The 14,428-nt window shown below is 49.6% G+C and overlaps 2 protein-coding genes across 2 annotated transcripts in view; one reads left to right on the top strand and one right to left on the bottom strand.

The window, feature by feature from the left end:
- SUGP1 (SURP and G-patch domain containing 1) overlaps positions 1-14,428 on the bottom strand; it is a 230,459-nt gene that overhangs the window by 138,894 nt on the left and 77,137 nt on the right. The window lies entirely within an intron of this gene.
- Positions 1-14,428, top strand: part of MAU2 (MAU2 sister chromatid cohesion factor) — a 120,252-nt gene that overhangs the window by 41,655 nt on the left and 64,169 nt on the right. Inside the window, exons 10-11 of the mRNA XM_077252439.1 lie at positions 8,244-8,347; positions 8,444-8,521. Of these exons, the coding sequence (XP_077108554.1) occupies positions 8,244-8,347; positions 8,444-8,521 (182 nt within the window). The remainder of the gene's footprint in view (positions 1-8,243; positions 8,348-8,443; positions 8,522-14,428) is intronic.

The following is a 14,428-nucleotide window of genomic DNA, read 5'->3' as shown; positions in this document are numbered from 1 at the left end:
CATTAAAATGCAATAAAGGGTGATCAAAAGATCTTATACACACCAAAATGGTATCATTAAAAACATCAGCTCAGTGCACAAAAAATAAGCCCTCACCCAGTCCCAGATCACGAAAAATAGAGACGCTATGGGTCTCAGAAAATGACACAATTTTTTTTTTTCACCATTTAAATAAAAAACAACCTATACATGTTTTGTATCTATGAACTTGCGATGACCTGAGTATCATAATGGTAGATCAGTTTTAGAATTTGGTGAACATGGTAAAAAATAAAAAAAATAAAAAAACAGTTGTGGAATTGCACTTTTTTGTGCAATTTCGACGAACTTGGAATTGTTTTCCTGTTTTTGAGTACATATGGTAAACCAATGGTGTCTTTCAAAAGTACAACTCGTCCCGCAAAAAACAAACCCTCACATGGCCATATTGATGGAAAAATAAAAAAGTTATGGCTCTGGGAAGAACGGGAGCGAAAATCAAATGCAAAAGCGAAAAAGGGCTGCGGTGTGAAGGGGTTAATCATCACTCATATCTCCGTTCACTATACTGTGAGCAGTGGCTGTAAGTACAGCTTGGCAATTTGATTACGTGCTCTGAAAATTCTGGGGCATGCTTATAGCCACTGTAATACCCCTATGACTGAAAGCCAATGACTTCCAGAAGGAGTTAATTTTCTCCTGGTGGCCGCCCAGCTTTGGAACACTACCTGCTCGCCTTAACCCTAAATCTGCAGGGGGCAGCATGAATTCGAGTCTGACTGCGTGATTGCATTCAGCTATTATTCACTCTGATACACTGCAGCATTTTAGAGAACATAGTCCGAGAAGCTGGCCTGGCACTGTAGAGAGAAGCCTAGTCCGATGCAGCTTCTACCTGCCCTCCTCCAGTTGATTGGCAGGTTTTGGATAGCATACTGCATAGGACTAAATAGGTCTCCCTAATGCCCTGGCTGGCTTTTCTAACTATATTTTGTCTTGATTTAGCTTTTTTTGCGTAACACATTCCTGTTTGCACTCACACAGCCAGGCTTTGAATAATTCGGTTCATGACTCAAGGAGCTAAATCAAATGACATGTTCCCTTTAAAGGCTCATAAACAAGACAATTCTTTACATTGAGCGATCCCGAGCTATAACACAAAAAGCATACAGGGCCCTAGCGTATTGTTTAGGAACGTCTCTGTCATATTGGCTCCATCTGACACTGCATTCTATTGAGGAAGTGGTGTTTCTATGGGAGAATGCTGCAAAACTTTATATCATGTTAAATTAATACAAAATGAATCAGAAAAGCCATTTGTGTGTAAGCTGCTGGAGACATACAAATGGTACAGGAAAGGTCTGAATTGCCATTTGTTGGAGAGCTCTAATACATCGCCATGCATGAGCCCTAACTTTGTCATTCATAGTGCTGTTTGTTGTAGTAAGGAGTAATAGCGGCTGCCTTTTCTCACCTTGTAAGAACAAGAAAAGAATCACTCTGCTGTGACAGAATTGCATCCTTAGATATATGTGCCAAATGTCAATAAAGAAAATAGTTTATTCAATTACAAGTTTGTGCTCTAAACCTAAAACTCTAATATGCCTTAACCATCTCCATAACTATATCCACATCACCTGAGGAAAATGCTGGTGCTATCTAAATAATATTAGAGTTAATTTTTATTTCTTTCTCGCTTCATTGGGGGACACAAGTAACCATGGGTGTATGCTGCTGTAGCTAGGAGGCTGACACTATGCAAATAAAGAAGTAGTAGCTCCTCCTCGGCAGTATACACCCTCCGACAGGCACCAGGCAACTCAGTTTTTGCTTAGTGTCTGTAGGAGGCGGACCTGGATCTAACCTCAGATCCGTATTTCTTTTACAGGGGTTTGTTGTGTGTTATTAATCATTTCCCCTTTCTTTTTCAGATACTTTCTTCAAGGTAACAGGGTGCAGTTTTTTCACCCTGTTTTCCCCACTTTGAGCGGCCGAGAGAGCAGTGTGGTTTCACCCACATCGGACCCTCTCGGACCCGCTGGGCAGGACTTCGTCCCCTGTCACCCTTTCGGGTGTTCAGGGTGACCCTTTTTCGGTGGCTAGTCCTGCCCGTTTTCCCCTCCCTCTCCTCGGAGTGGGCTGAGAGGAAGACGGCGGTCACTTCCAGTGACCCTCTCCCCCTGTTTAGGGGTCGACGCCATCTTCTGCGCCGGAGTTCATGGCACGGGAAGGAGGACCTCTTCCAGGACCCTCTACTCTGACAAGGGATCCTGATGTGTTCCTCAACTTCAGGTAGGGAATCTTCAAGCAACATGTACTGGGCTCTGGATGATACCCCCTCCCGCCCTGCAAGTGATCTCTTACCAGGGCCTCTGTTTAATAAGGGAGTGGGCTGTAGTGCTCCTTGTTTCTTGCGTCGCTATCGCCGCACGGCAGGCATTTTTTCTTTTCCCTCCTTTGTAATTCAAACGTGCGCGCGCCCGCCATTTTTTCCTTCTTTCGGCGCCCTGCATCACTGCCCGTGCTCTTTAGCTGGCTTCTTCCTGCCAGCGTCTCCTCATCGCGTGAGACAGCAGGCTCTCGGGGCAAACAGGCACAGACTCCTGCGGCTACCACTGTCACTGTCCTGTCACCAGGCTCAGCGCTACTGCTCTCTCGACCGCACCTGGACAAGGTAATATCTCTTACCTATGTCCGTCCCCACTCCGGCCTTTGCCACTACGGTCATACATTACGCCTGCGCCCTCTGTAGGAAAAAGTGGGCCTCAGGTCAGCCTTCTCCTTTCTGCCCATCCTGCGTTCCTTCCATCATGTCACGGGGTGTCAGAGCCCTCAGAAAGTCTCGGGATGACTGCACCCCCCTCCCCCGGAGTGGGCTGTTGCAATGTCTCAATCAGTGTCTGACCTTACTAAAGTTCAAGACTAACTTCCCTTGACGAAGCCTCATTCGGGAGGCGATACGCGTGGGGCTATGGTCCACTAGGCTTCCTGGATACCTCAGTCTGTCCCTCTATAGGCCGGTTTGTATGATATCACTGCTTTTCAGCGTCTATGATTCCATATTATTGCTTGGGGACTCTCTTGCTACCATTATATGGGTAGCCTTGCGGTTATTTAGCCTATCTTCTTTTTGGGCTTAGATAGTTATCATGCCCTGTAGATACCCCATGAGCTGCTAGGCAGGTTGGTATTATCTGGTATTATCTTATATATTTTCTTACTCTACTGGCATATTGATAGGCTGTATATTTGTATGTATATGTATTTACATCATGTACCCAGGTCGTCCATAGTGGCGTAGTGATTTTAACTGTTTTTACTATTATGCCAATAAAGTGTGTTTTGTTATATATATTATTGGGTGGTGTGCATATTGCAGCAGTGTCTTTTTTTTCTTTTTTTTTTTGCCTGACCTTACTAAAGTGTCTCAGTCTCCGGTCCAGGCACTTGATCGTATCCCGCTTCTCTAATGCCACCAGTGCCACGAACGCCTCACACGGCGATTCACTCGCACCTGTCCAAGACCCTCACAGAGGCAGACCGGACAAAAGAGACAGAAAAAGGACCTTATCTAGATCCTCTTCCAGTTCCCCAGACCACATCAGGATACTTCTATCTGCCCGTTCCCCCTCCTCGCAGGCGGACCTCGGGTCTGACGTAACCTCTCAGTCGGAATCTGACTCGGATGCAGATCAGACTTCCGGAGCTCAGGATATGGTCGATAGCCTAATTTCAGCTATCATTCAGACGCTTGATCTTAAGGAGGACGAGACAAGCTCTCAGGACGTCTCCATTGCTTTTAAACGGATTAAACGTCCCTCTAGGGTGTTTCCTAATCACAAGGAGTTTGACAACACTACCTCTTCTCACTGGGAAAACCCTGGTAAGCGTTTCCCTGGCAGTAAACGGCTAGATGTCTTATACCCTTTTCACTCCGACCTTGTCAGCAAATGGTCCGAGTCTCCTAAGGTCGACCTGCCGGTGTCCAGACTATCTTATCAGACGGTTTTGTCTATTCCGGACGCGGCTTCTCTTAAAGACCCCACGGACAGACAGATCGAGTCTTTAGCCAAATCGGCGTTTGAGGCTTCCGGAGCCTCTCTTTGTCCTAGTTTCGCCTCTTCATGGGTAGCGAAAGCTGTGTCAGCCTGGGCCAAAACCCTGCGCAGAGGCATTTCGGTCTCAGCTTCTGCTGAGGAACTGTCTGATTTAGCGGACCAGATTTCTCTGGCGGGAAAATATCTCATGAATGCCTCCCTTGATGCGGCAGCTTGCTCGGCTAGGGCTAACAATAACATTGTGGCCATTCGCCGGGTACTGTGGCTTAAAGCTTGGAACACAGATCCCGCTTCTAAAAAATCCCTCACTGGTCTGCCCTTCCAGGGCGCTAGACTCTTCGGCACACAGCTAGATCAAATGATCTCGGACGCTACGGGTGGTAAGAGTACCTCCTTACCCCAGTCCAAGCCTAAACATTCTTTCAATAGAAGGGGCCCCCAGTCCTTTCGGTCCTTCACCTCCTCAGGAAACCCCAATCAGGACCACTCCTCCTCACAAGGAGACCGGAGGAAGCCCTCTTTCAGGCCTCCCCCGCGCTGGAGCGCTAAGAACCATCTGGATCTCGGGGCCATAGATTTGCCAATAAATGACGGATCGCCCCCACCTGGAAATCCTTCCAGGGTGGGAGGCCGACTTCTTCTGTTCTCGGAAGTTTGGCTATCTGTAGTCGACGACGCTTGGGTCAGGGAGATCGTCACTTCGGGCTACAAGATAGAATTTTCTTCGCCCCCAGAAAGACGTTTCCTGCTCTCTCGTCCTCCCAAACAGTCCTCTCATCTCCCAGGGCTTCTCCAGGCCATCGATTCACTCCTCGCCTCAGGAGTCGTAGTTCCGGTTCCTTATCATGAGCGGTTTTCAGGTTTTTACTCGAACCTGTTCGTGGTCCCAAAGAAGGACGGCTCTCTCCGTCCAATTTTGGATCTCAAGCGGTTAAACCGCCATCTCAGGATTCGACACTTCAGGATGGAATCACTACGCTCGGTGGTCGCGTCCATGGAACTAGGAGAGTTCCTTTGTTCCGTGGACATTCGGGATGCGTACCTCCACGTTCCGATTTGCGTACAGCATCAGAAGTTTCTCCGGTTCGCGATCCAAGAACATCATTACCAATTCACGGCTCTCACCTTCGGGCTGGCCTCTGCTCCCAGGGTCTTCACGAAGGTCATGGCAGCTGTCATGTCCATTCTACGTTCAAAGGGGATTCTGGTAATCCCTTACCTCAACGACCTCTTGATCAAGGGTTCGTCCCGTCGGGATTGCAGCCAGAGCCTCTGGCTTACTCTGGACACGCTCATTCGCCTCGGTTGGATAATCAACTACCAGAAGTCATCCTTGATCCCGACCCAACGCTTGGAATTCCTGGGCATGGAATTCGACACCTCTCAGGCTCAGGTCTTCCTCCCCAAGGAGAAGTTCCTTTCTCTTCGGTGAGGTGTCAGGGCGCTGAAGGGTCCGAACCCGCTGTCCCTCCGCCTCGCCATGAGGGTTCTGGGGAAAATGGTCGCTTCAATGGAAGCGGTTCCCTATGCTCAGTTCCACTCTCGTCCCCTCCAGCTGGCCCTTCTAGCCGCCTGGGACAAGAATCCGCTTTCCCTGGATCGTCTGTTTCGCCTTTCTTCCAAGGTGATACAGTCCCTCTCTTGGTGGACGCTGTCCACCTCCATTCTGCGCGGGAGGTCATTTCTCCCTCCCCGCTGGCAGGTCATCACCACTGACGCCAGTCTCCAGGGTTGGAGTGCGGTCTTTCTCCACCTCACGGCCCAGGGCCGCTGGACTATTCAAGAGGCACGTCTTCCTATCAACCTCTTGGAACTCCGAGCCATCTTCCTAGCCCTCGTCCGCTGGCAGTCCCTCCTCTCGGGAAAGCCGGTCCGCGTTCAGTCAGACAACTCCGCAGCCGTGGCTTACATAAACCACCAGGGAGGGACTCGCAGCAGTCAAGTCATGACAGAAGTGGCAAAGATTCTGCATTGGGCAGAGAGCCGCGTTTCCTTTCTCTCAGCCGTCCACGTCCCAGGGGTGGACAATTGGGAAGCTGACTTTCTAAGTCGCCAAGGCATCGTGGTGGGCGAGTGGTCTCTCCTTCCCTCAATCTACAGCCAGATTTGTAAGCGGTGGGGTGTCCCAGACGTCGACTTAATGGCCTCCCGGGCGAACCACAAGGTTCCCCAGTACGTTTCCAGATCTCGGGATCCGATGACTGTCGGATGCAACGCTCTCGTGATCTCGTGGGCCCAGTTCCAGATGCCCTATCTGTTCCCACCCCTCCCCTTGATCCCGAAAATCATCAAAAAGATCAAGTCGGAAGGGGTCCCTGTGCTCTTGGTAGCTCCAGATTGGCCTCGCAGGGCTTGGTACGCGGAACTGGTGAACATGCTATCGGACGTTCCATGGAGGCTTCCGGATTTACCTGATCTTCTTTCGCAGGGGCCCCTCTTCCACCTGAATTCTCGGTCTCTGAATTTAATGGTATGGCCGTTGAGGCCGCGGTCCTGAAGGACGCGGGTTTTTCTCACAGCGTCATCCAGACTATGATAAGGGCGAGGAAACTGGCTTCCTCGCGTATCTACCACAGATGTTGGAAGGCCTTTTTCCGATGGTGCGAGGTCAACGGTCTGTTCCCTATGACCCTTTCCCTTCCATCCCTTCTCAGTTTTCTTCAAGCGGGTCTCGATTCTGGTCTTTCCCATAGCACCTTGAAGGGTCAGATTTCCGCTCTGTCCATCCTTTTTCAAAGAGACACAGCCTCCCTCCCTCAGGTGAGGACCTTTATTCAGGGGGTCTCACATATAGCTCTCTCTTATCATCCTCCTGTCGAGCCTTGGGATCTCAACCTCGTCTTAGATGCCCTCCAGCGGGCACCTTTTAGACCTATGCAGGACGTTTCCTTCTCGCTTCTATCGTGGAAAGTGGCCTTCTTGGTCGCCATCACCTCGATTAGGAGAGTCTCGGAACTGGCAGCGTTGTCCTGTCGCTCTCCCTTTCTAGTCCTCCACCAGGACAAGGTGGTTCTTCGACCAGTTCCGTCCTTCTTGCCAAAGATAGTCTCAGCCTTTCACATCAATGAGGACATTGTCCTCCTTTCCTTGTGCCCTTCCCCGGTTCATCCCTTGGAGAAATCCCTTCACAAGTTGGATGTGGTCAGGGCTATCCGGATCTATCTTGCCAGAACTGCTTCCTTTCGTCAGGCCGATTCTCTGTTCATCGCCTCGGAAGGTCGTCGAAAGGGGCTCCCCGCCTCCAAGTCCACAATTGCTCGTTGGATCCGTTCGGCGGTTCTGGAGGCATACCGTGTCCAAGACAGGCGGCCTCCTTCGGGGGTGAGGGCTCACTCTACCCGAGTTGTGGGAGCTTCCTGGGCAGTTCGTCACCAAGCTTTGGCCTCGCTAGTTTGCAAGGCCGCAACGTGGTCATCCATTCACACCTCTGTAAAATTTTACAAGGTGCATACTCAGGCTTCTGCAGATGCAAGCCTGGGTTGGAAGATACTGCAGGCGGCGGTTTCTCACCGGCTGACCTAACTTCTATGTTTCGGCAGAATATCCTGCCCTAGGGACTGCTTTTGGACGTCCCATGGTTACCTGTGTCCCCCAATGAAGCGAGAAAGAAAGAGGGATTTTTGGTTCTTACCGTAAAATCTCTTTCTTGGAGCCTTCATTGGGGGACACAGCACCCTCCCTTGAAGTTGTACCGTGTTGGCTAACGTGCCGTTGTTGTGGGTCGGTACATAGGTTGAGTTTTATATTACCTGTTCCTACTACTGCTTTTGCACCAACTGAGTTGCCTGGTGCCTGTCGGAGGGTGTATACTGCCGGGGAGGAGCTACTTCGTTATTTGCATAGTGTCAGCCTCCTAGCTACAGCAGCATACACCCATGGTTACCTGTGTCCCCCAATGAAGGCTCCAAGAAAGAGATTTTACGGTAAGAACCAAAAATCCCTCTTTTCTCCTTATATGATTATTAGGCACTAAATCAGTTATTTTGCATTCATTGACAAAACCATCTTGTGCTTTTTTTTTTTCATTATTGTATTTTTTAGTTCCCGTAACTCTTTGGCTTTGCTCTGTGACTAAAATATACCAATATTTGGCCATGCTTGGTGCCAGTGTCTTCTTTACAGTTAAAACCTACAGTTCATCCATTAGACTGCTGCAATGCACCAAAGGCTAGCTAACGTATTTGCTTTTCCACCTTTCTGTTGCAGTGTTGGATAGCAGCCCAATCTTATCCTCCTTCCAAGTAATTCTGCTGGAGCACATAATCATGTGCCGTCTGGTCACGGGCCACAAAGCCACAGCCTTACAAGAGGTAAAGGATGAAATACAGGGTCTTGTATTCACTCTTCCAGACTAGGCATATCACAACTGCTTTATTTAGTTTTTTTTCTCTTTTATTTCCTTTTAGATCTCTCAAGTCTGTCAGTTATGTCAGCAGTCACCCAGGCTTTTTTCTAACCATGCAGCCCAACTACACACACTTTTGGTAAGTAAGAGCAACTTAATTTAACCCCTTAGTGAGCGAGACAATTTTTACCTTAACCCCTTCATGACCCAGCCTATTTTGGCCTTAATGACCTTGCCGTTTTTTGCAATTCTGACCAGTGTCCCTTTATGAGGTAATAACTCGGGAACGCTTCAACGGATCGTAGCGATTCTGAGATTGTTTTTTCGTGACAAATTGGGCTTCATGTTAGTGGTAAATTTAGGTCGATAATTTCTGCGTTTATTTGTGAAAAAAATGGAAATTTGGCGAAAATTTTGCAATTTTCACATTTTTAATTTTTATTCCGTTAAACCAGAGAGTTATGTGACACAAAATAGTTAATAAATAACATTTCCCACATGTCTACTTTACATCAGCACAATTTTGGAAACAACATTTTTTTTTGCTAGGAACTACTGTTTGGGCGCACGGCAGAACTCGGAAGGGAAGGAGCGCCATTTGACTTTTTGAATGAAAAATTGGCTCCAATCTTTAGCGGACACCATGTCGCGTTTGGAGAGCCCCTGTGTGCCTAAACATTGGAGCTTCCCCACAAGTGACCCCATTTTGGAAAGGAGACCCCCCAAGGAACTTATCTAGATGCATAGTGAGCACTTTAAACCCTCAGGTGCTTCACAAATTGATCCGTAAAAATGAAAAAGTACTTTTTTTCACACAAAAATTCTTTTAGCCTCAATTTTTTAATTTTCACATGGGCGACAGGATAAAATGGATCCTAAAATTTGTTGGGCAATTTCTCCTGAGTACGCCGATACCTCATATGTGGGGGTAAACCACTGTTTGGGCGCATGGCAAGGCTCGGAAGGGAAGGTGCGCCATTTGACTTTTTGAATGGAAAAGTAGCTCCAATCGTTAGCGGACACCATGTCGCGTTTGGAGAGCCCCTGTGTGCCTAAACATTGGAGCTTTAAACCAACAAGTGCTTCACAGAAGTTTATAACGCAGAGCCGTGAAAATAAAAAATAATTTTTCTTTCCTCAAAAATGATTTTTAGCCCAGAATTTTTTATTTTCCCAAGGGTAACAGGAGAAATTGGACCCCAAATGTTGTTGTCCAGTTTGTCCTGAGTACGATGATACCCCATATGTGGGGGTAAACCACTGTTTGGGTGCACGGCAGGGCTTGGAAGGGAAGGCACGCCATTTGGCTTTTTGAATGGAAAATTAGCTCCAATCATTAGCGGACACCATGTCGCGTTTGGAGAGCCCCTGTGTGCCTAAACATTGGAGCTTCCCCATAAGTGACCCCATTTTGGAAACTAGACCTCCCAAGGAACTAATCTAGATGTGTGGTGAGCACTTTGAACCCCCAAGTGCTTCACAGAAGTTTATAACGCAGAGCCATGAAAATAAAAAATAAATTTTCTTTTCTCAAAAAAATTTTTTTAGCCCTGAATTTTTTATTTTCCCAAGGGTAACAGGGGAAATTTGACCCCAATAGTTGTTGTCCAGTTTCTCCTGAGTACGCTGATACCCCATATGTGGGGGTAAACCACTGTTTGGGCACACGTCGGGGTTCGGAAGGGAAGTAGTGACGTTTTGAAATGCAGACTTTGATGGAATGCTCTGCGGGCATCACGTTGCGTTTGCAGAGCCCCTGATGTGCCTAAAGAGTAGAAACTCCCCACAAGTGACCCCATTTTGGAAACTAAACCCCCAAGGGAACTTATCTAGATGTGTGGTGAGCACTTTGAACCCCCAAGTGCTTCACAGAAGTTTATAACGCAGAGCTGTGAAAATAAAAAATCATTTTTCTTTCCTCAAAAATAATTTTTTAGCCCGCAATTTTTTATTTTCCCAAGGGTTACAGGAGAAATTGGACCCCAAAAGTTGTTGATCAGTTTCTCCTGAGTACGCTGGTACCCCATATGTGGGGGTAAAGCACTGTTTGGGCACACGTCGGGGCTCGGAAGGGAGAGAGCACCATTTTACTTTTTCAACGCAAGATTGGCTGGAATCACTGGTGGCGCCGTGTCGCGTTTGGAGACCCCCTGATGTGCCTAAAAAGTGGAAACCCCTCAATTCTAACTCCAACACTAACCCCAACACACCCCTAACTCTAATCCCAACCCTAACCACAACCCTAACCCCAACACACCCCTAACCCTAGTCTTACCCCTAATTCCAACCCTAAGGCTATGTGCTCACGTTGCGGATTTGTGTGGATTTTTCCGCAGTTTTTGAAAAATCTGCAGGTAAAACGCACTGCGCTTTACCTGCGGATTTACCGCGGATTTCCAGTGTTTTTTGTGTGGATTTCACTTGCGGATTCCTATTATGGAGCAGGTGTAAAACGCTGCGAAATTGCACAAAGAATTGACATGCTGCGGAAAATACAACGCAGCGTTTCCGCGCTGTATTTTCCGCACCATGGGCACAGCGGATTTGGTTTTCCATAGGTTTACGTGGTACTGTAAACGTGATGGAAAACTGATACGAATCCGCAGCGACCAATCCGCTGCGGATCCGCAGCCAAATCCGCACCGTGTGCACATAGCCTAATTCTAACCCTAATTCCAACCCTAATTCTAACCCTAATTCTAGCCCTAGCCCTAAGTGCAACCCTAGCCCTAAGTGCAACCCTAGCCCTAAGTGCAACCCTAGCCCTAAGTGCAACCCTAGCCCTAAGTGCAACCCTAGCCCTAAGTGCAACCCTAGCCCTAAGTGCAACCCTAGCCCTAAGTGCAACCCTAGCCCTAAGTGCAACCCTAGCCCTAAGTGCAACCCTAGCCCTAAGTGCAACCCTAGCCCTAAGTGCAACCCTAGCCCTAAGTGCAACCCTAGCCCTAAGTGCAACCCTAGCCCTAAGTGCAACCCTAGCCCTAAGTGCAACCCTAGCCCTAAGTGCAACCCTAGCCCTAAGTGCAACCCTAGCCCTAAGTGCAACCCTAGCCCTAAGTGCAACCCTAGCCCTAAGTGCAACCCTAGCCCTAAGTGCAACCCTAGCCCTAAGTGCAACCCTAGCCCTAAGTGCAACCCTAGCCCTAAGTGCAACCCTAGCCCTAAGTGCAACCCTAGCCCTAAGTGCAACCCTAGCCCTAAGTGCAACCCTAGCCCTAAGTGCAACCCTAGCCCTAAGTGCAACCCTAGCCCTAAGTGCAACCCTAGCCCTAAGTGCAACCCTAGCCCTAAGTGCAACCCTAGCCCTAAGTGCAACCCTAGCCCTAAGTGCAACCCTAGCCCTAAGTGCAACCCTAGCCCTAAGTGCAACCCTAGCCCTAAGTGCAACCCTAGCCCTAAGTGCAACCCTAGCCCTAAGTGCAACCCTAGCCCTAAGTGCAACCCTAGCCCTAAGTGCAACCCTAGCCCTAAGTGCAACCCTAGCCCTAAGTGCAACCCTAGCCCTAAGTGCAACCCTAGCCCTAAGTGCAACCCTAGCCCTAAGTGCAACCCTAGCCCTAAGTGCAACCCTAGCCCTAAGTGCAACCCTAGCCCTAAGTGCAACCCTAGCCCTAAGTGCAACCCTAGCCCTAAGTGCAACCCTAGCCCTAAGTGCAACCCTAGCCCTAAGTGCAACCCTAGCCCTAAGTGCAACCCTAGCCCTAAGTGCAACCCTAGCCCTAAGTGCAACCCTAGCCCTAAGTGCAACCCTAGCCCTAAGTGCAACCCTAGCCCTAAGTGCAACCCTAGCCCTAAGTGCAACCCTAGCCCTAAGTGCAACCCTAGCCCTAAGTGCAACCCTAGCCCTAAGTGCAACCCTAGCCCTAAGTGCAACCCTAGCCCTAAGTGCAACCCTAGCCCTAAGTGCAACCCTAGCCCTAAGTGCAACCCTAGCCCTAAGTGCAACCCTAGCCCTAAGTGCAACCCTAGCCCTAAGTGCAACCCTAGCCCTAAGTGCAACCCTAGCCCTAAGTGCAACCCTAGCCCTAAGTGCAACCCTAGCCCTAAGTGCAACCCTAGCCCTAAGTGCAACCCTAGCCCTAAGTGCAACCCTAGCCCTAAGTGCAACCCTAGCCCTAAGTGCAACCCTAGCCCTAAGTGCAACCCTAGCCCTAAGTGCAACCCTAGCCCTAAGTGCAACCCTAGCCCTAAGTGCAACCCTAGCCCTAAGTGCAACCCTAGCCCTAAGTGCAACCCTAGCCCTAAGTGCAACCCTAGCCCTAAGTGCAACCCTAGCCCTAAGTGCAACCCTAGCCCTAAGTGCAACCCTAGCCCTAAGTGCAACCCTAGCCCTAAGTGCAACCCTAGCCCTAAGTGCAACCCTAGCCCTAAGTGCAACCCTAGCCCTAAGTGCAACCCTAGCCCTAAGTGCAACCCTAGCCCTAAGTGCAACCCTAGCCCTAAGTGCAACCCTAGCCCTAAGTGCAACCCTAGCCCTAAGTGCAACCCTAGCCCTAAGTGCAACCCTAGCCCTAAGTGCAACCCTAGCCCTAAGTGCAACCCTAGCCCTAAGTGCAACCCTAGCCCTAAGTGCAACCCTAGCCCTAAGTGCAACCCTAGCCCTAAGTGCAACCCTAGCCCTAAGTGCAACCCTAGCCCTAAGTGCAACCCTAGCCCTAAGTGCAACCCTAGCCCTAAGTGCAACCCTAGCCCTAAGTGCAACCCTAGCCCTAAGTGCAACCCTAGCCCTAAGTGCAACCCTAGCCCTAAGTGCAACCCTAGCCCTAAGTGCAACCCTAGCCCTAAGTGCAACCCTAGCCCTAAGTGCAACCCTAGCCCTAAGTGCAACCCTAGCCCTAAGTGCAACCCTAGCCCTAAGTGCAACCCTAGCCCTAAGTGCAACCCTAGCCCTAAGTGCAACCCTAGCCCTAAGTGCAACCCTAGCCCTAAGTGCAACCCTAGCCCTAAGTGCAACCCTAGCCCTAAGTGCAACCCTAGCCCTAAGTGCAACCCTAGCCCTAAGTGCAACCCTAGCCCTAAGTGCAACCCTAGCCCTAAGTGCAACCCTAGCCCTAAGTGCAACCCTAGCCCTAAGTGCAACCCTAGCCCTAAGTGCAACCCTAGCCCTAAGTGCAACCCTAGCCCTAAGTGCAACCCTAGCCCTAAGTGCAACCCTAGCCCTAAGTGCAACCCTAGCCCTAAGTGCAACCCTAGCCCTAAGTGCAACCCTAGCCCTAAGTGCAACCCTAGCCCTAAGTGCAACCCTAGCCCTAAGTGCAACCCTAGCCCTAAGTGCAACCCTAGCCCTAAGTGCAACCCTAGCCCTAAGTGCAACCCTAGCCCTAAGTGCAACCCTAGCCCTAAGTGCAACCCTAGCCCTAAGTGCAACCCTAGCCCTAAGTGCAACCCTAGCCCTAAGTGCAACCCTAGCCCTAAGTGCAACCCTAGCCCTAAGTGCAACCCTAGCCCTAAGTGCAACCCTAGCCCTAAGTGCAACCCTAGCCCTAAGTGCAACCCTAGCCCTAAGTGCAACCCTAGCCCTAAGTGCAACCCTAGCCCTAAGTGCAACCCTAGCCCTAAGTGCAACCCTAGGTGCAACCCTAGGTGCAACCCTAGGTGCAACCCTAAGTGCAACCCTAGGTGCAACCCTAAGTGCAACCCTAGGTGCAACCCTAAGTGCAACCCTAGGTGCAACCCTAAGTGCAACCCTAGGTGCAACCCTAAGTGCAACCCTAAGTGCAACCCTAGCCCTAAGTGCAACCCTAAGTGCAACCCTAGCCCTAACCGTACCCCTAACCGTAACCCTAACCCTAATGGAAAAACAATAAAAATAATTATATTTTCTATATTTTATTATGGGGGTGATAAAGGGGGTGATTTATTTACTATTTTTTTTATTTTGATCGCTGTGATAGAACTTATCACAGCGACCAAAATGTGCAGGAACAAATCTGCCGGCTGGCAGATTCGGCGGGCGCACTGAAGTATGGGGGGGTGGGACCGGAACACGGGGGGGGGGATCGGAGGACCTGGGGAGCGGACAGGAGGACCGGGGGAGCCGACAGGA

This window comes from Ranitomeya variabilis, chromosome 1 (assembly GCF_051348905.1).
Source record: "Ranitomeya variabilis isolate aRanVar5 chromosome 1, aRanVar5.hap1, whole genome shotgun sequence".
In the NCBI taxonomy this organism is placed as follows: domain Eukaryota; kingdom Metazoa; phylum Chordata; class Amphibia; order Anura; family Dendrobatidae; genus Ranitomeya; species Ranitomeya variabilis.
This window is presented reverse-complemented; position numbering and strand designations above follow the sequence as displayed.